Source organism: Triticum urartu, chromosome 6, assembly GCF_003073215.2.
Source record: "Triticum urartu cultivar G1812 chromosome 6, Tu2.1, whole genome shotgun sequence".
Taxonomy (NCBI): Eukaryota; Viridiplantae; Streptophyta; class Magnoliopsida; order Poales; family Poaceae; genus Triticum; species Triticum urartu.
Window position 1 is genome coordinate 529741482 of NC_053027.1, and position 27263 is coordinate 529768744.

At 45.2% G+C, this 27263-nt stretch overlaps 2 protein-coding genes and 1 long non-coding RNA gene across 3 annotated transcripts; 2 read left to right on the plus strand and 1 right to left on the minus strand.

Annotated features, from left to right (window-relative positions):
• Positions 1-129: 129 nt before the first annotated feature.
• Positions 130-1191, minus strand: LOC125512682. Its single transcript, XR_007285487.1, has 2 exons — positions 575-1191; positions 130-440 (listed from the first exon to the last, which is right to left on the minus strand). It is a non-coding gene; the product is annotated as an uncharacterized LOC125512682 (long non-coding RNA).
• Positions 1192-2960: 1769 nt separating this feature from the next.
• On the plus strand, positions 2961-8242 carry LOC125514908 (probable histone acetyltransferase HAC-like 1). The gene is made up of 10 exons (XM_048680283.1): positions 2961-3224; positions 4022-4343; positions 4437-4712; positions 5583-5711; positions 5793-5993; positions 6154-6293; positions 6376-6688; positions 6829-6968; positions 7641-7719; positions 7808-8242. The coding sequence occupies exons 1-10, from the start codon at positions 3190-3192 to the stop codon at positions 8012-8014; spliced, it is 1842 nt and encodes a 613-aa protein (XP_048536240.1). The 5' UTR covers positions 2961-3189; the 3' UTR covers positions 8015-8242.
• Positions 8243-10043: 1801 nt separating this feature from the next.
• On the plus strand, positions 10044-15633 carry LOC125514909 (protein FIP1-like). Its single transcript, XM_048680284.1, has 14 exons — positions 10044-10369; positions 11128-11215; positions 11422-11530; positions 11631-11680; positions 11986-12052; positions 12334-12406; positions 12872-12927; positions 13401-13500; positions 13808-13889; positions 14288-14350; positions 14499-14558; positions 14894-14986; positions 15096-15158; positions 15246-15633. The coding sequence occupies exons 1-14, from the start codon at positions 10314-10316 to the stop codon at positions 15342-15344; spliced, it is 1059 nt and encodes a 352-aa protein (XP_048536241.1). The 5' UTR covers positions 10044-10313; the 3' UTR covers positions 15345-15633.
• Positions 15634-27263: the final 11630 nt, after the last annotated feature.

The following is a 27263-nucleotide window of genomic DNA, read 5'->3' on the forward strand; positions in this document are numbered from 1 at the left end:
ACTTTAAGATGGGATAAGATCAGTGGTGGAGCTTGAACGAAAAAGTTGGGTGGGCCAGACTGAAGAAGAACACAAAATTTTCTAAATTCTTACTCATAAGGACATATTACAAGCACCCAGGTCACAAGATTGAGCTAGCAGATATGTATATATATAATATATATGAACCAAAGTACAGTTCAACCATGAGTCACTATTGAGTTAGCTAATACAAAAGTGTCGAGACATTAGACATGGACCTACTCACATACAATCAACTCTCCGATCCTTCTTGCTTATAAAATCTGCAATGACTTCGTCGTGGCTGTAGTTTTCTAGAATTCCACCATCTATGTGAACTAACAAGTTATTAGCCAGGTTCTCATCTTCCATCTTATTGCGTAATCTTGTCTTAGTGTTCTTCTTCTTCTCTGAGTCTTATTTTCCTTTCCCATGACTACCTATATTGAAATTTGCATAAGATCAGATCATCAGGCTATTATTTATCACTAGCAGGACTGATCACTGGGTGTATGGAAATGAACAAAATCAGGTTATTGCTTATCAACTTTAGAATTTGGGGGAAAATTTTTACCTGTGAAGTGTGCGTGCGCAGTGGCGGAGACAGGGGGACTGGCCCCCCCTGACATTAGGAGTTTGCTGCTAATTCACTGATGAACAGTGCGTAATTAGCAATTTTTTGATGCTTAAAGTCTATTTTTTCTATGCTTTGGCCCTCCCCAACCTATTTTGACTACAATCGGCCCCCCTGATTCAAATTTCCTGGCTCCGCCACTGTGCGTGCGGCAAGGTGCTAAGTCATGGGGGCGCCAGCGACAGAATACAAAAGGAGAAGGGGCTGGCCTAGGTCATGCGCCAGATTTGGAGACTTGGCGTTGAAGGAGAACAACCGCAGGAATGGATGGCCGGCAGCACGCATGGCACACTGGATCCCGGCGGATGATGGGCGGCAGGAGGGAGCTGGGCAGGGGCGAGGCGAGATCCCGGCGGGCGTCGCCACGGCGGTTGCTTCGAGAGATGGCGGGCGGCGCGCTCCGGTGGACCGTGTTCCCTGTCCACGGCGGTGGTCGTCGACGGCGTGGCTACAACCTACATGAGTCTGGGTCTGAGAGGATGGGAAATTGGGGAAGGCGTGAGTGTGTGCCTGTGCGTGCAGTGTGCGTGAGACGAGTAGACGATGGCCGATGGGGATAGCCAGTGCGTGCGTGGGCTAGTGGGTTGGGCTAAGACGACTAGTAGTAAAAACCTTTTTTTGTCAAATTCCTGGGCGGGCCATGGTTCAGGTCTGCCCCTACAGAGCTCCGCCCCTGGATAAGATGCTCAATAGGGCGTGGAACTTTTTGTGCTTTGAAATGGGAAGGCGCAACCATCATTTCTTTATTCTTTAATTAACCCAACTCCAATGAGTTAAATATATGTGGAAAGTGAGGAGACCATAAGTTGAACGTTATTGGTCTTAATTATTGTACAATGAGAGAGAAGCATTTTTTCTAATTTAAAGTATATTGGCAAGATAGAAGTACATTTTTTTATGAACAAATTTTAAATGCCAAACATAACATATTCGTGAAAGAAGGGAGTATATACGGCTGGTCCTATCTAATTCGTCCCCTTAAATGTATGCGATGGTCCGTCCGTTAACAAATTCTTAAATTCATACAATGCCATTCAATGTAAATTAACTCCACGTACTACATCATAATTTCACACATAGCATAGGCTACTTTATCATAAATGCCATCCGACTACTATACAAAATTGTCATGCTTCTACTTTGTCATACATGTCATTGGACCTAGGAAAAATTGACAATGTTCTACATACCAACTTGGCGACTGGTAAAATCTTATGAAATAAGGGCCATGGTTAGAGCTATGGAGAAAAGTTCACTAACGATTATCCTTGCCCTTGCCCTTGCCATCTTCATCATGGAATTAGCGGGCGAAGACTCAATATGGATCCAGCCGACGCTGTCTGATCCATTAGTGGCTTCCTCCTCTTCCTCTGTAGGGAGCAATACAGACCGCTCGACTCTGCTTCCTTGTTAAGGCGCGTGTCGTCCTTCTTTGCCGCTTCTTGAGGATGCAAGCACGGAGGGCCTCCTCATCCAAGTCGGCACGCGACTCCGCCTCCGCGGCCTCGCCCTTGAGAGCTGTCGCTACTTCCCGCGCCGCGTTCCTCGCACGGCGGGCACGCTGCCCTCTTGGCCAGTTGGGCCGTAAACCATGTTGGCGTTGACCTCCAACTCAGAGCCCGACGCCGCGGGGACAAGGTGCCACCAAAGGGGTTGTGCCGCCAGCCGATGGTTAGCACGTCCTGCGCCATTTACGCGGACGAAATGGATTCCCGCCGGATCGACTCGGAACACGGTTGGTCGCACTCCTCCTAGGAGCGGCAAAGAGCCATGCGAACGGACATCTCCTCCTCGTCCCCGCATGACATGAGGTCCAGTCGAAGGATTATGAGATCTCGGAGTCAGAATCCGCTGCCCACCATGCCGATTGCCGGACAGGATCTTGGGGCGCATGCGGAGTGAAGTGATAGAGTTTGGTCCAAAATACAGGTGGTATGTAGATTTTTTTATTGAGGGGAGGATATTGTAGATGTGTGTGTGTGTGCGCGCGCGCGCGGTTCAGATGGCCAGCGTGGGCCGAATCTATACGTGGCCATGGGATACCCGCCTGGTCATCCCGACCTGACCTGGCTCGAAAAAGTCTAATCCAGCCCGGTCTGACCTTGTCTATGGGCTGGGCCCGGGCCTAGATTTTGAGCCCGATTGGCATTTTTGCAATTTAAGGAAAAGGCCCGGCCCAAAGCTTCAGAGATTTTTTGACTGATGGGATGGGCTTGGGCCTGAAAACCAGGCCCGGCGGTCAGGCCGGGTCAGGCCTGGTCCTAGGTTTTCTGCTTCGGGCTTTGTTAGGCCCCGTTATGGCCAGCTATAGCCTTGGGGAAGGCGGGTAGAAGGGCGGCTGGGTCGCTGTTTCGCGTTCGTGGAGCCCGGCTCCTACCCCCCGCACAGATCATCATCAATCAACCCGGAGCCTAGCTCGCATCAATTCCACCCCCACACAGATCATTAATCACACGGGGGTTGCAGCTAAGCTTCTTCGCCCGCCACCGCCACTCGGATCCACAGTTCGGACTCGGAGGAGGCGCGCGCGGGCGGCGGAGCGGGGGCCGGAGGCGATGGCGCACATCCCCGCCTCCGTGGAGGACGCGCGGTGAGTCCGCCGCCCTAACCCCTCTAGATCGGTCAGTAGACGCTCCGTCCGTGCGCGCGCCTGCGGTGGTCTCTGACCTCAATTCCGCGGCAATGGCGGAGGAATTTCGGCCTGTCTCTCGTGCCAGGTTCCGCGGCGCGGTTCGCGTCGCGATTCAGTCGCAGCAGGTTTTCGGTGCGTTTGCTGGGGCTTTTGGCATCTTGCTGCCGCATCCCTGCCCCAGCCGTGGGTTGGAATTTCTTGTGCTGGCGCGTTGAACGCGGGAGCAGAGGCGGGGAGGGAGGAGCACGGCGTTGCTCGTCTGCGCGACCGATTCTTCGTGCCTGGCGTTTTTGCCTTCTAGATTTGTTGTGTCCTGTGTGTGGTCGAGAGTTTTGTTTGAGGTGCGTGAAGTGTGCAAAAACAATGCTATGAAAATAATGCATTGGGGTCAGTTTTCTGAATCTGCACTTCTTCCCCCATGCCGCTGTTTGGTGCCTGTGCGTCCGGTTCCTTCTCGACCATCTGAATCCGTTTGCCTGTCCATGGGGCTAGTGATTGGATCAAGTGTCGAGTAGTTTGGCTGCGTGCATTGGTTTAAGCCGCACTGCAGGTTTAATACCAGTGCAACTGTCATCTGAATTTTGTATGAACTCCGCGACCACTGACAGCGATCAGCACGACCAAGGGTGGTGCAGAAACAGAGATAGTTAGATGAGCCGTCTGAGCATCTACGTTATCCTTGCATAGTCCATACTGCTTTAATTTTTTGGCAGTTATAATGTTTTCTCAGGACATACAATCCTTCTTTTATGTAGGCTTATTATTGATTCACTACGTGAAGATCCCCTATATGGTCAACAACTGCCGCCGGTGTCTGATAGTATAAATGAAAATGCATGCCAGCTCTGCAAACAGGAAAAACTCACTTTTGAACCCCCACCAATGTATTGCTTCCCTTGTGGTGCTCGGATAAGGCGAAATGGACCATACTATGCTTATGATACTCGTGATACCCACCACTCTGTCTGCATTCCATGTTACAATAAGTCCCGTGCTCACACCATTGAGGTTGAAGGACAGATGTTTCCGAAGGCCCGATTTCAGAAAAAAAGAAATGATGAGGAAACTCAAGAATGTGTAAGTTCCGTATTTCTATTCTGATGGTTGTATAACTGTAGTTTTGATTATATTTGTTTTTTACTAAATCTCTCTGAATGATGCACTCCACAGTGGGTTAATTGTGAAAGATGTAATTGCTGGCAGCATCAGATATGTGCTCTGTTTAATGACATAAACTATGATGTAGAACAAGCATATACTTGCCTGTATTGCTATATTGAGGAAGTGAAGCGTGGGCTGCACGTGCCTTCACCACAGAGTGCTGTTCTTGGGGCAAGTGATCTGCCAAGAACTGCTCTTAGCGATCATATTGAAGAGCGGCTTTTTAAACGGCTTAAGCTGGAGAGACAGGCTCGTGCAGTTCAGACAGGACGTAGTTTTGACGAGGTTAGTGAAACTAAGTGTTGGTGGAAGTGCACGTGTACTTCATTTGTTTATGTTTCTCCGCAATGCATGGCTCCTTAATGCACTCTGGTAGTATATTACCTTTTGTGACAAAACATATGCTACCTGATAGTGTTTTTTAAGTGCTTACACACTATGCAAATCCTTTTAAAAAATACCATGCAAATAATTGCAGCCTACTGTAATGATTGTCCTGTCCATGTTTTCGCTTACCGGATTTGAAAGGAGAAAAAACAGACCAAATGTGGGGCCTGTTTAATTTTTCTTTCAGACCCCATAGCAACTTTTTCCATCAACCAGGATGACCTAGCAGTTTATCTAGCTGTATACTCCCACCTGGTATGTAATGAGGAACCATTTTGGAGAATTAACTAATAGTATGAATTACCCATTTATTGTTCGGAAGGGGTGCTTCAACTATATATTAAAGGCTTATAGAAAAAAAACAGATTGTATTGTATTTATAGTTTGCAATACAGGCATATAGTGCAATTTTTTTCATCTGATTATTTACGACCCAATAAAAAGACACAATAACAGCAAATGGACTACAAAAAAGATGGATGGCTTGAACAATCAACCTAGGAATGATCTTTTTGGCAGCTCAGAGACCTGAAGTCTGAAGTGTATATGAGCTTTGCTTACTTGTGTACTTGAAGTATGTTATATATCTTGATGCTTTATGCGCTTCTTTTTCTATGATGTCTTGTTGAGTTCTGATTATGTATTATTTGAGACAGGGACTTCCTGTAACTTGAATCACATCAGACATCATATATTTTGGCATCATTGTGAACTAGTATTTTGATAGAAATGTTCCCTCCATAAGTCTAATTGTTCCATATTTGTTAGGTTGCTGGAGCAGATGGTCTTGTGGTCAGAGTTGTTTCATCAGTGGATAAGAAGGTTGGAGTTAAACCACGTTTTTTGGAAACTTTTCAAGAAGATAATTACCCGACGGAATTCCCTTACAAGTCCAAGGTAGGAACTTATGCCTAAAGTATAAATTATGCTGACAACAGAGAGAGATATCCATGATTCTATTCCTATGATTGTTGGCAGGCTGTTCTTTTGTTCCAGAAAATAGATGGTGTAGAAGTCTGCTTATTTGGAATGTATGTTCAAGAATTTGGTGCTGAATGCGCTTTCCCGAACCAACGTCGTGTTTACTTGTCATACCTGGATTCTGTGAAATACTTCAGACCTGGGATTAAAGCAGCCACTGGAGAGGCCTTGCGTACATTCGTCTACCATGAAATTCTGGTAACTTGCTGCATATGCTGAATTTTAATCACAGTTGTGAATATATTTTCTGTTGCTAGGCTAGTCAGAAAAAATTCCTGTATGAAACTACTAGACGTGATGTCTTCCTCTCTGAGCTAGCATTTTCCTGTAATCTTACACCAGTTCTCGATGTGTACAGATAGGATATCTTGAATACTGCAAGCAGCGTGGATTCACAAGCTGTTATATATGGGCTCGCCCACCTCTGGAAGGTGATAACATTTTTTATTGCAATCCTATGATTCAGACGACTCGAACATCTGACATACTCCGGGAGTGGTAAGGCCTTGGATTGACACACGTGTTTCTCTGCTTACATTTAGCTCCTGGTTGCATGATTTCAAATGTCTTACACACTCAGGTGCTTAGCCATGATTCGAAAAGCTACTAAGGAGGAGATTGTTGTTGAGCTTACAAATCTGTATGACCATTTCTTCATTACTACGGGAGAGTGCAAGGCTAAGGTTACTGCTTCTCATTTGCCTTACTTCGATGGAGGTTACTGGCCAGGAGCTGCTGAAGATATGGTCAATCAACTGCATCAAGAAGAAGATGACCAAAAGCTTCAGAAGAAGGGTAATGCAAAGAAAATTATTAGAAAAAGAGCTCTTGAAGCTGCTTGCCACACTGATCTAAGTGGAAACGCTTCCAAGGATGATATGCTGATGCAAAAGGTAAGTTTATTCTGTGATTCTCTTGCACCTCTTGTAATACTGCATATCTCTCGGAACCCCCTCATTTTTGTGAAAATGTACTTGTTGTTTGTTTCAGTTCGGTGACATCTTTACCATGAATTCGATTTTGATGTATGCAGCTTGGGGAAACCATTTATCCAATGAAGGAGGATTTCATTATGGTCCATTTGCAGTATTCTTGTAGCCACTGTCGTAGCTTTATGTCGTCTGGAAAACGTTGGGCTTGTCATCAATGCAGAAGTTTTTACATCTGTGACAAGTAAGTCAATTTCTTGAACCATATGACGCCTGTGCTATAGAGCCCACGTGTACTTGATCTATATGTGATCACAATTGAAATCGAAAGCATCTGTATGTGCCAACAGGTTTTTGCATCATTGCTCTTTCTCAGGGCCAGGTGCCTTGAAAGAAACAGGTGCCCAGGCACTTGCATGACAAATTATATACTCCCTCCGTCCCGAATTAAGTAGCTTTGTCTACCACACAAACTGTTGTATCCTTGAACTGGGGTGACTCTTGGGGTCACCCCAGATGACCGCATATTCCTCCCCTGGAAAGGCAGGGGGCACTGATGTCCTCATGTCCACCCCAACCATGGCATCAGGCCTAGCTGGGGGCTGGCGACACCTTAATAGCCCAGCTGTATTGGTGAGATTTTTGTGATGAAATTAACCACATGTGCTGGAAAATTCTGTACGTACATAAGAAGTATTCTATCCTTGGGATGAGTTGTTTTGTACTACTCCCTCCATCTCAAGATAAAGTGTCTCAAGCTTAGGTACAACTTTGTAGTAGAGTTAGTATAAAGTTGAGACACTTACTTTGGGACGGAGGGAGTATGAAGTTACGTATACCGCTCGCCGTTTTAGAAAAACCTTTAGCTCTTGTAAAGTTATGTTTGTGAACATTCATATTTTCCTGTTGCATGCAGGTGCTACAGTGCAGAACAAGAGCTTGAAGAGAGGGAGAGGCATCCGAGCAATAGTAGAGAAACACATGAGCTCCATCCGGTAACTAACCAAGACTCTTCTGTCTTCAGGCAAAAATGAAAAGAGGAAATCAGTAGTAACATCTTCTAACTTGATGTTTTTCATTTAGGTTGACATTGTGGGTGTGCCTGAAGAGACAAAGGATGGAGACGGTATCATAGAAAGCAAGTTTTTCGACACCAGGCAGGCGTTTCTCAGTCTTTGTCAAGAGAACCATTACCAATTTGACACCCTTCGCCTTGCCAGGCATTCGTCGATGATGGTGCTGTACCACCTACATAATCCCACTCACCAGCGTTTCAATAGGGCTGTGTAGTTACTCCAGTCTGTAGGGGGTGTATATATATTTGCATATGTATGCCAGGACCAGCCCTGACGTTCCACTTATGAAGCAGGCCGAGAAACGGTAGTGACTGTTTTACCGAACTCATCTATCTTTGCTCCGTGGAGAAAGCTGTGACTGTTATACCGAATCTCAACTGAACAAGAGGCGATTGAGGCGTGTATTAATGTTGCTGGATATGAGTTTGATGTTTCATGCCAACATGCATTACTTAGTGCTGCTACTTATGGCTTAGCTTTCTGCAGTCATTTTCCACCTGGACACTTTCAAGAAATGTGTAAAATGTTGCGAGATCTAAATGCCTGTTTGTGCCCTGAGTTTGGAATGCCACTTACCATTCAACAGTACAAGCTGCTTACTGCTACCATGCTCGTTGACAGTCTGATTAAGAGTAGGCCGAGAAACGGTAGTGACTGTTTTACCGAATTCATCGATCTTTGCTCCACGGAGAAAGCTGTGGCTGGTGACTGTTATACCAAATCTCGACTGAACAAAATAGAAGAGGAGATTTTTTTAGAAGAGGAGATTTAGGGGTATCTGGAACTTGTTTCTTTGTTTTGGCGAAAGGGTCTAGATCTATTATAAAGGTTCATCAGAAGTACAAAAGATTCCAAACATAATTAAAACTATACCGAGGTCCTTGGACCACCGGACGACCACTGCCGTCACCAGAACGAATCTATGTCGAGCTCCATTGAACCCATTTTTTATGGATGAACTCAAGGAGGATCAAAACCCGAAAGTCCAACTCAAAGGTGAGACAACGCCATCCACCTGGACGCTATCCATGCTAAAATTATAACACAACCTAAACTACTAGTCGGAGCCAATGCAATAGGATTCCCCTCCCCATCACCAGCCGCTATAGCGGTAGGCAGAGGGAGGACAATCCATGGGTTGGTTAGTGGAGCCGAAAGAGATTATATCTGTAGCCGTCGCCGTCACTTACATCTTTTGAACCCCATATTTTTTTTCATGTGCAACATACAATCTTTACCAAGAGTATTAAAGTTTTGACCTTTCTATAATTGCATTGAAGAGCACAAATTTGTGATTCAGTTTTGCGCATAAACTATGTATGGCACTTCCCCAGAAAAAAAAACTATGTATGGCACTTTCCGGGAAAAAAGAAAGAAAATAAACTATGTATGGCACTAAGCCATGTGCATGTTGCTGATAAGAAAACTATGGCACTGATAATTCAGATTGATAAACCATTACAATGGCTTCCAAAAAGGGCAGATGAGATGAACTACAAATTCCATTGTAAACAAAAGGTGTGATATTACTTGAGAGACGTTGCGGTAGGGCAAGCTCTCCCCTCTAGGCTTTGCTGGTGAGTCCATGAATTCGCCTTCCCTCTACCTACTGCTCTGATGGCCGATGGCGTGGAGGGGATACCGGTGCCTTCGCTCCGACTTGTAGTTTAGGTTAGAGTTTTCAGTCCTCGCAAGTGCAGCGCTCAGGCGGACGACGACGCTTTTTCTTCGAGTTTGTCTTCAGAGTTTCGATCCGCCTTGAGTTTGTCCATTTAGACATATTCGGCGAAGCTCCGGTGTAGATTCTCACCATCTCCTTGGAACAGCGAGGTTATGGTTTCTCATCGTGTGTGCGTGACAACGAGGTTTGGTGCCAATTTCTTCATATCTATTCAGGTTGAACGACGACGGCTGCGGCTTCAGGGTGCTGATCCTTAGGGGCCATGCACGAAAACTTCTCAACTATCATCGTTAAGGTCAAGCCGGCTCCAGCAGGGAAGCGACGATAACAGCATGTCGACGGTTCATTCTGACGAACGACTGTAGTGGTTGTTCGCTGGTTTAGAGACCTCGAAGTAATTATTATTATGCTTGAGGTGATTTGTACTCTGATGAACTTTTCTAATAGATCTGATTTTATTTTATTTTTTGAAAAGAATCTAAGAGAGGCTGCCCATGGGACTGTAGGGTGGGACCCACGGGCAGCCTCAGAAAGAGTACGACTAGATGACGTCGCAGGACTGCCCAGAGCACTAGCCACTCGCACCTTGTCTTCTTCCTCGGCGGGAGGGAGAGAGGGAGAGGGGCTGACGTTACCCCCCGCACAGATCATCAATCAAACCGGAGCGAGCTCGCGTCAATTCCACCGCCAGGGCGCGCATTAATCAGATTGGAGTCGCGGCCTGAGCCGCTCCGCCCGCGACCACCCCTCGGATCGACCCGGCGGCCGGAGGAGGCGCGCGCGCGCGGGCTGCGGAGCGGGGCCCGGGGGCGACTACCCCACTGCATCGGCGATGCCGCAGCGGGGCGGCGCGGCGCCCGCCGCCCCCGCCCCCGAGGAGGACGCGCTGTGAGTCCCTGCCCTAACCCCTAGGTCGGTCCAGTAGACGCTCCGTCTGTGCGCGCGCCTGCGGCGATCTCTGATCTCAATTCCGCGGGAATGGCGGTGGAATTTCGGGCCCGTCTCGTCCCATGTCAGGCTCCGTGGTGTGGTCCGCAGTTCACTCGCGGCAGGGTTTTGATTCCGCGGTGTTGGTGCCGCATGCCCCAGCCATGGGTTGAAATTTTCCGCGCTAGTGCGTTGAATGCGAGAGCAGAGGTGGGGCGGGGAGGGGCGCAGCGTTGGCTAACGTTTTGGCCTTCTGTATTTGTGTCCTGTCTGTGGTCCGGAGTTTTGTTGAAGGTGTGTGAGGTTTGCAGCAATAATGTGAAAAAAACAAGGCGCGGGGCTAGTTTTCTGAATCTGCATTTCATCCCCCATGTTACTGTTTGGTGCTTGTGCGTAGGTTTCCTTCTTGATGGTCTGAATCCCTTTGCCTGTCCATGGGGCTGGCGATTGGATTGAGTGTTTCTTCAATTGGCTGCTCGGATTAGCTTAAGTTGCAATGCAGGATTAATCTCAGTGCAATTGTTAACTGAATTTTGTATGAACTCCATGATAGCTAGCAGCACGACCAAGGGTGATGCAGAAATAGAGTTAGTTAGCAGAAACAGAGATAGTTAGCTGAGCTGTCTCGGCATTTACGTTATCCTTGTAGAGTTCTTATTGCTTTAGTTTTTGGCAATCATACTGTTTCTTCTGTTTGCGTAATCTTTTTTTCTATGTAGGTTTATCGATTTACTACATGAAGCTCCCCTGTCTGGCCATCGAGAGCCTAGGAGCATAGTCAGTGGCACCTTGTACTGTATATTGTTGGTAAGGACAAGTTTCTTAGTACCAATCTCATTTATTGTTATCATGCATAAAGAAGATTGCCTTGGGTATAAGTTTGTTTTGTAAATTATCCAAACCAACTACAAAATTATGTATTTTATCATCCCATGGGACTGTCATTAGTCAGCAAAACGTTGTTTCACTTTCTGTATCCACTTTTATGATAGCTGTTCTTTCTTATTCTCTAGGTAGGTTATGCTGCTGTGTCTGTGTCAGCTCCATGGATATTTCTTCGTGTACCAGGCATGATCCCTCCATTGCTATGCAGCTCCAATGTTATCCTTCTGCTTCTTACAGGTTTTCTATCAGATTGACTGGCTCATTTTTTTTTGTTTGTTTCAAGTTATGTCTCTTGACGTGATGTATTTACTTAATGTTCATGCGGAATTCAACGCAGGCATTTTTCAACAATATTGGGTTCACCAGGTCAGGAAAGTGAGGTTGCAGGTACGGCCGATCAAAAAGATACTATACTTTAGTGTGTTTTGTTTCTTCATATTTCATGTAATAGTGGTGATATGTTTGTTGGGGTAATCAATTTGATCGACACTTCGTAAGTTTCATGAATATATGCTTCCCAGTGAAAAGTCTTTTCTATTATTCTCCTCAATAGGTTTCAGTGTTATGTTTGAATATACATATGATCAGCTTTTATGTCCCCTTATCATTCTGTTACCTTCTGTGCTATAGTTGCATTTTGTTACCTTTCTTTTTATTGTACTTTAACATGCCGTGTCTCTTTTGACATGCAGGGCTATTATGATTTTAGCCAAAAACTGAAGCACATTGCTCGACTTCCATTTGCCACTATTGCTTATGGTGAGCAGTACCAAACAAATTTGTGCGATGCTCTAAACCAGAATTTATCATTATTTTATAAATTATAACTAGCATTATAGTGAGCTGCTGCTTCATTTATGTGCTCACATTTCACCTTGGTTCCATCTCTTGAGAGTGTGTATAGCTTTTGGTTCTAACTTTTATCTTCTTAGGGCTGATTTAATAATCTATTAACACAATGAATTAAGGTCTAGGTGATTCATGCATTCTAATGTTTCGCAGTGAAACTGACTCATTGTTATTGTGTATTGCTTCTGCAGGCACTGCTTTAATGCTCTTAATCATAGTCTGGCAACCTTTTGTACATATACTATCAATTTCATTGTTACTAAGGTACACCTTTGCCACTGTATTTAGCCTCTGTAAATTTGTGAGATCTCTCTTGAATCATAATTGTTTACTGGAAGTTGAGGATACCTAAGCTTACCTGGGATGATTTTCTGCAACTTGGCAAGAAAAGCATTATGCCATTTAACTTAATCTATACATTGTACTACAAAGCAAAATACATGGGCATGTTCTCAAGCAAAATGGCAAGAGAAGGCAATGCATGGGCGTATATGGCATGTTTCTGTTGTTTCATTCTAAAGTTTCAGTTGGTTACTTATGTTGTTGTGTTTAAACCCGTATTCTAGTATTCTGTTCTGTTGACATAGGTTCAGCTGTCAGTTGGCCCAAAAATTAGAGTTCCTGGGCTGAAGTTTAACATGTTTATCGCTTCGCGGAGCCTGTTTCTAACTTTTATAGTATAGTATGCCAAGCTAAACTGATCTTACAATTCCAGTTGCCATAATGCAGGATTACTATCATGGTTGAAGCAACATGTGCTGGATGCTTTATGAGCTTATACATATGTGAGTTAAATTGTTGTTTGTTACTCCCTCCGTTAACAAATATAAGATGTTCTAACTTTTTCTGAATCGGATGCATATAGACACGTCTTAGTGTTTTTATTCACTCATTTCAGTCCGTATATAATCCATATTGAATTATCCAAAACATCTTATATTTGTGAATGGAGGGAGTACCTTTTAGATAGCTAGAATCATGTCAATTTGTTCTGTAAGTTTGTTACCATGGCACACATCTTCAAATTTCTGTGAAATCTTCATTTTTACAACCACGATTAGCTTTATTTCTTTCGGAATTATACTAAACAAGCAATGCTGCCATTCCTTGAATGGTATTCCACATGTTTCTCATAATATTCTTTCAGTTTCATCCACCTAATGAAATACATGTGCCTTGTGTTTTTCCCCCTTATAAATGCATGTTTGCTCCCATTAGATGGTCTTAAGATGCAATGTCTGATTGGTTCCTTTTACAGGGTATATCCATAAGTACAACTCTTTGGATGGGCGGCCTGATATCTTGCAGTCATTATATTCTGCACTTCAACCATCTACTACGACTTTGGAAGATCGAAGGTACTTAAGTAACACTCAGTATCAGCAGCCAGCCGATTGAAATGATATTTATTACTGCACATACAACATCTGTCTTCTTCACACAGTCTGCACCACGGCAGACTTGGGGGGGGGGGGGGGGGGTGTTTCCTGTGTCGGATAGGATTCTTGAACTCATATCTAAAGAAAAAAAAATCAAACATATCTACTGAACTTCATGTTTAGCAGCAAGTGACTTCAAAGAGTTAAAACTATGTTATATAGATCACTGAACATGGTACTGCTAGTAGAGCTAGCTAGGCGCACTGATGCATTTATTTTCCACCAGATATTATGATGGCCGTCTCTCTGACCAGCAGATGGCATTACTTCAATACCAAAGGGAGAATATTCATTACCTGAGTGAGGAGGTACGTAGAAAAATGAAAACAGCTGTGATGCTGAATAGTCAAGACCCATTTCACTAAATCTATTCTCTTTTGTATACTTAGATCCTTTTAACAATTTTAGAGAAGGTAACATGTAGCGTAACTATGAGTATTTTAAAATCTTATTGCCTTAAATTGCAATAGTTTCATTTAAATCTTTGTGCAACATAAGCAGCTGAACTTTTAGTCATACTATTTCCTGAAAGGAGGAATGAGCTGAACCTTTCTAATTCTCCGCTGCCTTCCTCAGTCAGATCATACTCGGCACAGAAGGATTAGATTACATTTCTGGTCAAATTAGCATGGATTATAATACTAAGTTAGTTGCACATTGAGAACTTTGCTTGTTGACCAACGTTTCCTTTTTCTTTTCTTGAAAGGTGCTGCGCTTGCAAGAATGTTTGAGCAAATACCAGAGAACTGATGTTGGGAACACTCCTCAGGTCTGCACGACACTGACTACTTATTCTGCATTAGTTTTCTTTAACTGGCACTTGCATAGACTCAAAATTGGAGAAGAAACTCAGCTGTTATATGAACTATATGAAAGTGATGGATTGCCTGAAGTTATTCCCTTCTCTAATTCTGCAGGTTGATCTTGTCCATCTTTTAGCATCTCGTGACCAAGAACTTCGAGCACTCTCCGCCGAGGTAATAATCTGTACTATCTTAAGCAACGCGACCATTTTTCATGAGCTCGCAAGGCATGTGCCCAAGGTCAAATCACCTGTGTCGGGCCACTTAAAGGAAATGCTTACATGAACTTATTACATAGAGTATATATCTTCTGTGCAAACTAGTTGCTGGCACTGCCATGTGTTTGTTGACTGTTTGTGTTAATTGTCTAGTCTTTTAATTTGAAAATCATACTATAATTTAGAAAAGCTGTCAATATTGATATGAGAACCATTTACTTGAGCCATTCATCTTTAATTCCATTAGTGAATCTTCCATCATGAAGTATCCCATACTAATTAAATGTTCAGATGAATCAAGTGCACTCAGAGCTTCAGCTTGCTCGTGGCCTGATTGATGAAAAGGACTCGGAGATCCAGCGTATTCGTTTGAGCAACAGTCAGGTATGTTTTAGCAAATACTAGCATTCTTCCATGGCGTGACGATCAAGTCAATGTTTCCCACGCCTGCTTGCAAAGCATTCTTACTTGATTATGAACATGCTGGGTGCAGTACGTTGAAGAAAATGATAGACTCAGAGCTATTCTTGGAGAATGGAGTTCTCGAGCAGCAAAGGTACTCTGGATAATTAAAGTTGTTATTGTTTGACCTGTAGCATTCTCATACTCTCCCCCGTCTTAACATTTTGGATGCGCTCAACAGCTTGAACGGGCACTGGAGGCAGAGCGACTGTCAAACATTGAACTGCGGAAGAACATTGCAAAATTCCGAGGGCAATTGCATAAGGAGCAACACGCCTGATTCCCCTGTTCTAGGAATAGAATAGATTCATCTGGTGGTGTGTAATAGCTGGTTAGCAACTCTTCACCTGCCGACGGTTTCGCCCAGGACAACTGACCAGAGATCTTAGAACTCCAAACCCCTGCTGTTGGCAGTTCAGGAGCATCAGTGGTTTGACTAAAATTGTAACGTAGTACAAGATCAGCATGCTGCCTGATATGCATCAGAAAGAAGGAATATGCATAGGTGGCAGCTCTTGTGAATGCACAGTTTGATGTATAAATCTGAAAAGAGTTGGTTAATGCTTTAATGGAGTATTGGGGGATTTAGAATAGGCTTGGTTGGATCTTCAGCTTTTCCATTTGATGCTTATGCGATGACATCTCGGCAGGTAAAGAGCAGTGTTAAAAAAAACAGACCAGACCGCCGGTCGGACCAGAAAAAACCGGAACCGGCAGGCTCATCGGTTTTTTAAGCTGTGAGGATCGTTCTGCAATCAGACTGGTGAAAACTCGAATGCCCAAAACCCGGGTGATAAACCTAACCGGTAAAATGATTGAGCAAAAAAGAAAATATATTCGCTAGTGTTAGGATTGAAAACTGGAACCGGCAGGCTCATCGGTTTTTTAAGCTATGAGGGCCGTTCTGCAATCAGATTGGTGAAAACTGGTCGAACTGCCCCTTTTTTGGGGGGAAAACCGGGTGATAAACCTAACCAGTAAAATGATTGAGAAAAAAGGAATGTATATTCGCTAGTGTTAGATTCGAACCTGCACCCTCCTGCAACGAGCAGGAGCGGCTATACTCACGATTTGTTGCTTACACATGAAAGAAAACTACTTGAACTTTTTTTTCTGTTAGAAAGTTGTACCTACCGAACCAACATCAAACCGAATGAACTGGCGGTCTGACCAATGAAAACCTGAACCGCGAGGCTCATCAGTCCGGTTACTATGGTAAAGAGTAGCATGTTATTTTCTGACAAATTATATATCGGTTGTATTAGTTGACGTAAATTTATATTTTTATTTATTTAATCAATCATGCATACAACACTTTGACCATATGTACATGAGTTCCCATGTGATACTATATTTTTTTTAATTACGAAACTTGGAAAGACCCATTGCTCGAAGGGCAAAAATAATGTTGGGCTGTCAAAACATCATCCATACAAAAAACTAGGGGCACAATAGACTTTTCCCACCAAATATTTTCATTTTTGAAGTTGAAGCCAAACAGGATAAAAAAGCTGCGACTCCTGGGTGAAACTGCTCCAAAGTAAATTTGATTGAGTGGAGTTGATTTTGGTGGAGCGGAGCAGTCCCAAACAGGCCACAAATCCTTCATGAGGCTGAAGAGAGCTTCAGCAGGCGCCATAGCTCTTGCCCGAACACCACTGAGGATGAGGTCCATGAACGAATTGGTCTCGCAACTCGATGGAGTCTTGATATCTCTCATTCCACCTCTCCCCTTCCTCCGCCATGAACGGCTAGAAGAGGGTGAGCACGACAAAGCGGGTACCTCACCTCGATATCGCACCACTTGGGTTGCCTAATTGTCCCCTCTAGGGTTTGCTTGTCCTCCGGCGGCGGCCCGCCGAGAGTCTGTCCCTATGTCGTCACTGGTCGAGATTAATCCCCGCAACCACTGATCTGTTTCCCTGATCCGGTTCTCATGGGTGCGCCGGGTGCTTTCTTTGGAGGTCATTCTGCTTTATAGATGGCGGAAACTGGAGGATCCGACAAAACGCCCATGGGACGCCGGGAACCGACCAAGGAAACCTTGAGTCATCTGAATCTGCGGGAGGGGGAATCTAAGGATTTTGTTTGGGAAGACAAAATCGTTGAGCCACTGATCCACGTGAAGTGCCTAGCCATCGCTAGGGTTCATGCGACTAGGGGTTTTAGCCCCACAACACTGTATTCCGATATGCGATCGACATGGAACCTCACGAGGGATGTGGTCTGGCGGAAGATCAATGAGAATCTTTTCACAGTTCAATTTAACTGTCTTAGAGACTGGAACAAGGCCATGTTGATGGGTCCCTGGTTGTTTAGGTACCAAGTCCTAATTCATGAGGAATATGATGGGTTCAAGAACCACAGTCTGTAATCCTAGATAAGCTAGTTGTTTTGGCATGAATATTGATACTCCCGAATAATTACCTCCATGAAACCATGATCAAGGGGATGTGCAAGCCAATGGGCGAGATCACTAAAGTTCATATCAGACTACCGGCTGGGTATGTTGGGGAGTATGTCAGGGTCGGGTTTAAGATCAATGTCAATAATAAACTTGTTTGCTTTGTTGCGATGACAAAAGAGTTGAAGAGAGCGTGGTATCAGGTGTAGTGCGGGAAGACATCACTCAAGATTGTGATGTTAACTTTGATGAACTTGCTATTATGTGTGATGGTCAATATGAACAGGAAGAATGAGCTTTTAACTAAAGAGCTAAACACTCTTAAGTTGTCCCATGAAACTCTTCAAGAAGATCATAGAGAGCTTTTGAAATCTCATGAGAAACTACGCTTCGAGATGCTTAATTTGAAGTAAGAGCATGAGTTATTAAAAGCTACCAATGATGATCTTCTAAAGAAGAGTTCCTCTCATATCGCCAAACAACTTCTATTGTTTACTTTTATTCCACAAGTTAAACCTAAGAAATCACATCACAAGTCTAAAAAATGGTTCAACTTCTAGTAAAAATGCTTGCAATGTTAAATCCAAATTTGTTACTTCTAGTCATTCTATTGATTCCACTAATGATTCTCTTAGCCAAGTTACACTTGAGAAATAAAATGCTTTATTGAAAGGAATTATAGAAAAGATGTCTACAAAAGTCTTGCCAGAAGTAAGCAATTTGATGAGATTGTGTGCAAGCAAGGAAGACATTGAAGGAACCATGGTGTTGGTTTTGAATGCAAGTTCAATGCCGATGGAGTAGAGTGGGAAGAAGATCAATATCCAAGACGAATTTTATCCCCAAAAGGATAAGTATGATCCTACTTCCTTCAAGGGAACACAAGTTCAAGATGATCTTCCTCCACAAGACCTCAAGAAAAAAGGAAGTAAAATCTACAAGATGGCTTAGACTCATATGAGGAACCCTCCTAAGCTATGTTCAAGTGGCTCCCTAAAGCTCCATTGAGCTCCGCTTCTTCAAGTTATACATCAACTACAATGATCCCATCAAGTTGATGTGGATTCCCAAGAAGAAGAACTAGAGAGTTCTTGAGGGTCACTCCGCCAACAAGTTTCAACCATATCCATTCATGGTAAGGAGTTACTGCAAACCACTTCGACATCATGCACTAATTCATGGAGGCACATAACCTCTTTGTTGGTAAGGCAAAGGAATAAGGTAACCAAATGCATCCATAGACATCATCATGTGCATGCTTCACTCTATGTATATTGGATATCCTTGTTGTTCCTTGTGTTACTAACTCGTGTAGATTGAAAGTGCTTCAACTCAAATGGATTGCTAGCAACTCTTGATGGTCATCATCAACCTTGAGCGTCCACAGCAAGTACAACTACACGAAGTCATCAGTGACAAACCCAATGTAAGTCCAGTGGGGTATCACATTTAGGGGGAGCTTTACTCTAAGAATTGAGCTAAAACAATCTAATAATGTGAACAAATAAATGCTTAATCTAAAATGGGTAACCCCATTTTATGCTTAAACGATAGGTATAACCTATGATCAAATGTTCTCATTTGGTACATAAGTCTATTAATATACTCATATATAGGTGACCTAGTCGCCGACCAATTTCTTGATAGATGTTAGGTTGATTGTGCATATTCTAGTCATGTTTTATTTGCCTATTCGTTCCTTTGGCTAAGCGTGTCGGATTGCATGTTTTCCATCCGAGTTCGTCCAAACTGTGGCTTGTTTGATTTTATTCTTTTGACCAATTGTATGTAACAAGAATGCCTAAGCACCCTTCCTAGCTATCTATCTCGTAAACTTGTCTCAATTCATATTCTTGTTGATCACAAAATTTGAATGGGCTCTATTCGGTCTCTTTGAACGAGGGGCGTTCAGAGTCACCGACTTGTATAGGGATGAACATTAAAACATTCTGTTAGTTCCTAGGTCTGACCGATTCAACCTTCCTTGGTCCCACCGATGCAATCAAATGAATCTATTTCTTTGCCCCACGGACATCTTAACTGGAAATCACCAGTCCCACCAAGCCACTATTCACAAAGCGACCATACAGCCCGGTGTCACCGACGGATTTTAGCCGGTTTAACCGACAAAGTGCGAGTATATATACTTTCCCCATGAACGGTTTTCAGAAATTCCTCCAAAAAAAATCTTGTCGTGCCTCGCCTCTACCGTGAAGGTCTGCGGACGATCGCCTTACACTCTCGCGACCATCAGCCGCCGGATTTCCCCATCTTTATCGTCAAATCTCACCCGACGTCACCGTGGTATCCCGACATCACCAAGTTAGGGTATGATGCGACCCCCTGCATGCACTTAGTTTGCAATTCTGCACAAAGGGGTCGATACATTATCTTGCCACATTGATTAGATCTTCATCCACCGCAAGAATTAGTAGAATCTAAGTTTTGAGCCATTTTGTTAGGCTCGGTAATACCGATTGGAAGCCACTCGGTGCCACCGAGATGGCTTAGCCATTGCATAGAGTTGACTTTTGGTCTCGCTGATGGGAAGTCACTAGGTGACTACAACTAGTAGTTTCTAGGGTTTCTTATGCACTTTGGAGAGACATGGCACACTTATCAGTGCCACCGAATTGAGTTGGCCATGTCTCTGTTGTTGCTTTGGAATTTCCAAACCATTCCACCCGGTGATACTGACTAGCTCACAGAGAAAACCTAAAGTTGACTTTTGAACTCAAATATTTTCAAAACCAGTCGCATTTTGTGATCTTATATTTTCCACTCTTATCTATCTAATTCACATGGTCCGCTCAGTGTCAGTATGTCTGGATCATATGGATATGATAGCGAGAACATGCAAGGTTATGAGGATGTTCAGTTGAGTGATGGAACTAGTCTAGATAGCTCATCATCTTCTGACCCAGGTAGCCCTAGTGACCATGGCTTACCTCCAGCTGCTACTAGGTCAAGGAAAGAGGAGGAATTCAGATGATGATCATTTTGCTCCTATTGAGGTGGAATCCTCCGGGAATGAAAGAGTGTTTGCAAACAAGCTTTCTACCTTGGCTACTGCAAAGAGAGGTGTTACTCTTACACACGAGGGTGGTAGCTCAACTCAGGGCCAACCTAAGCCCGGAAAGGAGAGGACTAGGACTGTCTATCTCAAGAACTAGAAATCCACCATGTTTGTGGGTCCTCGTGCAAAGCAAGAGGAAGAGACTAGAGAATAAGAAGAACAGGAAGCACCTCAGCCTCCTATGCCCCAGAAGACAACCTAGTTAATGCAAGATGCAATGCCCAAGGGTCCTGCCAAGACCAAGCCTGGTCCTAAGGAAAAAAGAAAAAGTTGTTATTAAGAAGAAGAAGAAGAAGACAGTTGCTGCTCAAGATGATGACGACGAAGATGAACCTATTCATCTCAAGAAGCTGAGACCATCACTGCCTATGCATAATGATGAGCATCCAGTAGCTGAAAATATGAATGATATGAAGGATAGAGGCCTGAGAGCAGGAAAATGATCCACATGCCCCAAGAACCAGAAAGACTGTAGTTGATCCAAGGTTCTTCACAAAGAACAACGAGACTTCTATGAGACCATCCTGTTTGAGAAGAAGCTAGAGTCTATCGTATGAAGTGGGTTGATTGAGATTACATTGAGAGGCACCCCCAACAACTTCACTAGTGTGCATGAAAACTTCAAGACTCTCAAGATTGCTGATGTGTGGGAAATGTCATGTCTGACTGGTGTGAAGAGCTTTCATGCAATTATTTGCTCGAGTGCACTTCTATCCAGATGGACATATCAAGTGAATGACAGATGGCACTATGTACGAGTCCACGGTGCAAGAATGGGCTAATTTTCTTGGACTGCCACCTAGTGATGAGAACTTCACAAATGTGTACAGAACGGATGTGTACAGAACTGGTCATCTCAATCATGACACCATGAAGAATATGTACAAGGACATCCCTGCTGACTACCATGACAAGTGGAAGCATGGATTAGTGTACTACCTCCTGCCAGGATTTGCCACTGTCAACTCCATCCTCAAAGTCACATTGATGCCCAAGTCTGGATGATAGGATGATCAACGGGTATTCTATTGATATGCTGCAGATTGTGGATAAAATGGAGATGTTCAATGGATCTTATTGTGGAGACTGTCAATAGGACATCTAATTACCATAAGTGCTCATGTGGCTATGCTCCCTACATTTAGGTGCTCATCAACTCAAAATTCAGTGGTGATGTCTTTCTTCTAGAGCAAAAACACAAGCCTATCCAACCAGGGCTAGAGGATTGCACAACACTATGGATCCCAATGATCCCGGTTCAGCTGCTGCTCAGACACAAGCTGAAGAGTTGAGATCGAGTGCTCATGCTAGAATCACAGGTTCTTCTTCAGCCCCGACAACTGTGGAAATGCCAAAGAACAAGTCTGAACAGATGGACCTTCCTCTCCAAGTCACTCATAGGATCGAGACGGTCCTAGCTAACCTCGTCAAGAACCAAGAGAGCTTGGAAAGGATTGTTGAGACTGAGTTCCATGACCTCATAGTCAACATGGACGAGCTATCTACAGACTTTGCAAAGCTAAAGGAAACCTTTGATGCTCATGATATTCATGCATCAAGTGATGGGACACAGGAGATGCACACCAATGAACAGTTTGTAGCCCAACCCAGAGTTGCTCCTCCAGCCGTGTCTACACCCCTCCAACTGTGGCTACATCTGCCGAAGCCAGAGCCTATTTGCCCGCAGACGTAGTTTATTATCCAAAGCGGACCCCTGTTTGCCCACGGACGTGTCCGTTTGTCCGGATTCTCTCAAACCAGATGCAAATTGGGGGGAGCTTTATGGGAGTCCGGACCGCTGCATGTAGGACTCTGACACCCCCCGGCCCACTCAAATCCACAACTCAGGCCACTTTTCTTCCACTCCCACATCCTCCCCCTTACTCTGCATCCCAACCCTCCTCATCCAACACCGCCCTAGTATTGCTGCACGTCAACAACCCCCACCCACACAATGCCCACCTTGTTCTACGCCTTCGGCCATAGCCAGGTACCCTCTGCCCCCTACCGATGCCATCCATGACGAACACCACGCCCGGCAAGTGTTCGATCAAATGCCATTGAGTTTTGTTATTGAACTTCTCCTTGTTTTCTAGAGTAAGCACGATGGCGGGGGTACTCGGTGATGGAGGATGAGTTGTTGTGTGATGCGTGGAAGGTCGTATCTCCGGTCTTTGTAGGCATGAGGCAAGGGGGCTCGATGTTTTGGCAAAATGTGTGTGCTTCGTTTCTTGAGCAAAAGCACTTCGCGCCCTACGACTTGCATGTGACCCATGAGCACAATGTGAATTCGCTAGCCCATCGGTGGTATGCCATCTCTAACGCCGTCGTGAAGTTTTGCGATGCGGTTGCACGAGAAGACAATATAGCCACCGGGCTCATCAACCATGGATATCATAATTGTTGCTTCTTGTGCTCTATATGTTGGTCAATTCATAGATTCACTGGCCGTTGTAATTTGATAATCATAACGTTGTATAACCTGAGGGGCCGAGGGAGGCCATTTACGTTCATACATTGTTGGATGACGCTTAAGGGGCACAATGCTTGGGAGGACTTGTGTTGATTCTGACTCGAGTATCGTTGAATTTGGAATCGATGAATTCAAAAAAATTGTTGAACATCCGGTTATCTCAGATGTAATATTAACATTTGAGTGTTGCGGACTTAAAGAAAAAAACAAGTGTTGAGGGACCGAGAGAGATATTTGCAAGTTATTTATAGATGAATTGTGCTATTTCCTATAATTATTTTGAGTGTTGCGGACTTGAAGAAAAAAAAACATGTGCAGCCGTTTAGGGGACAGGTTGGATGACCGGCTTCCGTATCTGTGTTCGCGGACCAGTCTGTGGACAAATAGTTTGTCCGTTTTAATGGTCGGTGTTAGATATGCCCTTAAGCCCTTAGCCCCTTATGCTTTGTTTGGTGTCAAGAGGGAGAAAACCCAGGGCCACTAGCCCCTAGGGGTAATTTCCACATGGACAAATTTCTGTCACAGTTTAGTAACAAGGCGAGGAAGCTGAGATCCATGCAGGGGAGCTACTCGAGGAAGCGGTTGTACCACGCAAAGAACGTTGGAAAGAGAGGATGGCGGGGGCGTCGCTTCCAGCCACGGGAAAAAGTGCTTGATCTTGGTCCCTGCCACCGCTTTTTCGCGAGAGCTAGCAAGGGTTTCGTCCCCGACCCGTCAAGGCGTGGGAGCCTCTCCCGGCGAAAGGACGTGGAAGGGGCGGGGGTGCCCCAATCTCATGGCCGTCCAAATGGAACGAAGGGCCTCCCGAGAGTGATTCAACCCGTGGTTGCTCCACCCAGGGAATAAGCAGGGATCCCGGGGCAACCCCTGCAACCAAATTAGCCCTTACTCAGCTATCCTGACTGGATGCTTCCAGTTAGCTCGGGGATTGGTTGGGTATCTTTTGCTCATTGCCCGAGAGAGGCAAACAAGGCGGTGCACAACCTTGCTAGAAAGTTCTTTGATTCAAAACATGTAATTTTTTGGGATGATGGACCTCTTGATTTCTTCCTGGCTGAATTTGTTAAAGATGTAATTATTACATAAAGAATAATTCTACATCTACGAACAGGTTACAAAGCCTTACGTAACTTTCCTTCACCACATTATCTCCCCCCTGATTTCTAGGGGTGTGGGCCCCGCCTCCTCCTACTCTCGATCACAGTTTGCCACCTGGTCATTTACGTAAAACTCAACGTAAGTTTTAGTAGATGTAGCTTTGCTCTTACATAAATTTGAATAAAATGTGCGACAAGTTCAAAAAATACAGCCGACTCCCACCGAGGAAGGGCCACAAGGAGGAGGGTCACCACCCGCATCCCTTGCAGCTCGTGTGCGCCGGTAGCCCTCTCCCAACCAACATAGCGCCATATACGATCCACCCGTGCTCCTCTCCCATGCCTACTCCAGTCGATGTCACCGTCAAGGGTGAGGAGGATGAGCCGGACCGCCGTCGGCAACTATCAACGAGAAGGTTGGTCAGAGAAGATGAAGTAGAAAGTGCCTAGCCGGCAGCAAGAGCGTGACGGCCTCGACTTGATCTCTTCACGTTTCACGAACTTTGGCACCCAGGCGGGAGCCTCCTTCGCAGCGTCCTCCTCCAGAACCTGACTTGTTCTTTCCTGTACCTTGGGGCATATTGATATTGTGCTGCCGCCCCAGCATCGAGCTCTTTATTTGTCTCGTGGACCTTTTATTTTTCCTTTTTTAAAATATTGATCCGTGGTTTCGTTGAACTTTGTATGATTGGTGGAGTATATACAAGTAAGTATATGCAATAAAGCGGGGATGCGAGTCTTTTCTGTGGTTATTAGAAGAGGAAGCGGAAAATGAGTGTTCCTCCACCAATCACCAATGTTGACTTTTGGCACGACTTTATCTCCCCGCACGACGTGTCGGCCATTCGTTTTGTGGTACCGCGACCACACCTTGGTCAAGTAGTACCACACATCCTCTACGTACGCCGCTTGCAGCATGCAGCATGCAGCCAATTCCACTCGGCATATGTCACGGGGGCTGGTCCCTCTCGTCAGACTGGGAGTACGTTTAATTTTCTCTCTCGCGCTGGCATGCATCCATCACAGCACGCTAGTAGTAGCACCTAGCAGTATCCGTGAGGAGCGGCGAGTCCACTCTCGGTAGGTGACTCGCTCACATCACATGCAGGTAGGGCCCCGCGTAAGCCAAAGAACAAGTGAGTGGTCAGTCCACTGACTCTTATCTCTAGTACTGTGGAATCGGCTCACATGCAGACTGCACGCAGGGCCCGCTTGTAAGGGAGAGAATGAGTGAGCGGTGTTCAACCCATCTGTTAGAGAGAGAGAGGGAGAGGGCCCACGTGTAAGACAAAGAAGGTGTGAGTGGTGACCAGTGCCCATGTGCAAGAGAGGCGGGGGGAGGTGTGATCCATCGTCTGCTTCGTTGGATTGCATGCTATAGTAACCCCGTGAGTGACCACATACGTCCATCTCATACGGTGGCAATGTCTTCTGAGACCTCGCCGCCGGCCAGCATAGCGTACGTGGACGTGGCGGCGATATATGCGAGCGGCGGTGCACTACTTGTGGAGAGCCTCAACTCTCCTCACCCACAAGCCACAACAATGATTGAGGTGTTCTTTTGCTTTCGCCCCTGACCGTCCATCAATCAACCATGCATGTCACAACTTGCACATGCATGCAGGACCTCTCCGACCGGCCAGCTCGAGATAATGCTCTGCTAATCAACGTACGCTAGTACCTCTCATCAAAAAAAAGATGAGGTCGATCTTGGTCTTGGAGACCACTTAGCACTATTGCTCTCACTGGTAACCCGTGACTCGGTCTCATTGCACATCGTCGTAGTGTGAATCATCACGGTCGCCGGTGGTTTCATTTGCTCTACTAGTACTACTCAGCAGGTTGGCAAGTTAGGGCATCTCCAGCCGTTCGGCCCCTCAGGAGGCATTTTTTTCGCCTCTTGGGGGGCTGACGGCGACAACTTTGGCGTGGGGGCGAGAATTTTTCCACTCATTCGTTTGTGTTCGTTTGGGGTAAAATGAACAAATCAAACGACCCAACGCATGGGAGCATACGGACGTTTTGTCCGCTTTTGCCTTATTTTCAGACCAAAATTGCTCTTGGTTTGTGCCAAAGCGGACGTCTTGGCGTCCTCGTCGTCCGTCTGTGTCCGTCTCGACCCCACATGTCACTCTTTCTTTTTCTGTACCTGGCCCACCACGTGCACCCACGACCACAACGTATGGGGTGAAAATGGGGTAGCAGCGCTGCGTGCAGTGAATTTGTGCGGCCTCTGTCTGGCGTTTGTTCTCCCTATTTCTACCTCATATGGACAAAATCCGGACAAAATGGGTATAGATTTAGAATCGTACGGTGGAGTTGGCCTTATCTCTCGGAGTGCGATGCCTTGCCTTTCATTTGCTGCGCATGCGTACGGCGAGAGTCGAGACGTGTCGATGAGCTAGTAGCAAGCAAGCAAGCAAGCATAGGGTGCTCCTCCACCGCCCCACCAAGTGGTGCCAGTGGTGCGGTCGGCTATGTGCCAATGAGTGAGTGCTGCAGCTGAGCTGCGTGCCCCAAAACAAAGGCTGCGCCGGACCCGTGTTTATATTCGCGCGTCGGGTCCATGCTGTCTTCTCCCCCGGCTCACGGGATGGGTCATTTTAGCTACTCTACAAAGATGGCGCTGTTCACGAGCACATACTCCACTCCACTGACGAGTAGCAGGAGCCAGCCAGAAGACATTTTACTGGCATGCAGGCCTAGCTACCCAGCTAGCTGAATCGTCGATTCCTTTCACCAGCTAGTAGTATTGTACGCTCTCTCTCTCTCTCTCTCTCTCCCTCTCTAAAAAAACTACTAGTACGTACACTATTGTTGGAGTAGTACAGTGAAATGTATTTGAAGAAAGAGAGAGATGCCTTTGGACACATGCATGCATGAATGCACGCGAGCTCGAGCCGGATGATTCCACCGAAAGCCGCGCCGTGGCGGCCCAGAATCGCTTTTCAGTTTTCACGGCGTGCCGCCCGGTTCGAAAACTGCGTGAGCCTTCTTTATTCGCCACTTGGTTGGTTCCATACGATTTTTTTTAGAAAAGACGGTCGTATACGTATACCACTGGAGTACTTGTAGTGTATATAAATATAAAAGTATATAAACAAACTCGCACGCGATTCTGGGCCGGGATACGCGCGCGACCTGTGGCA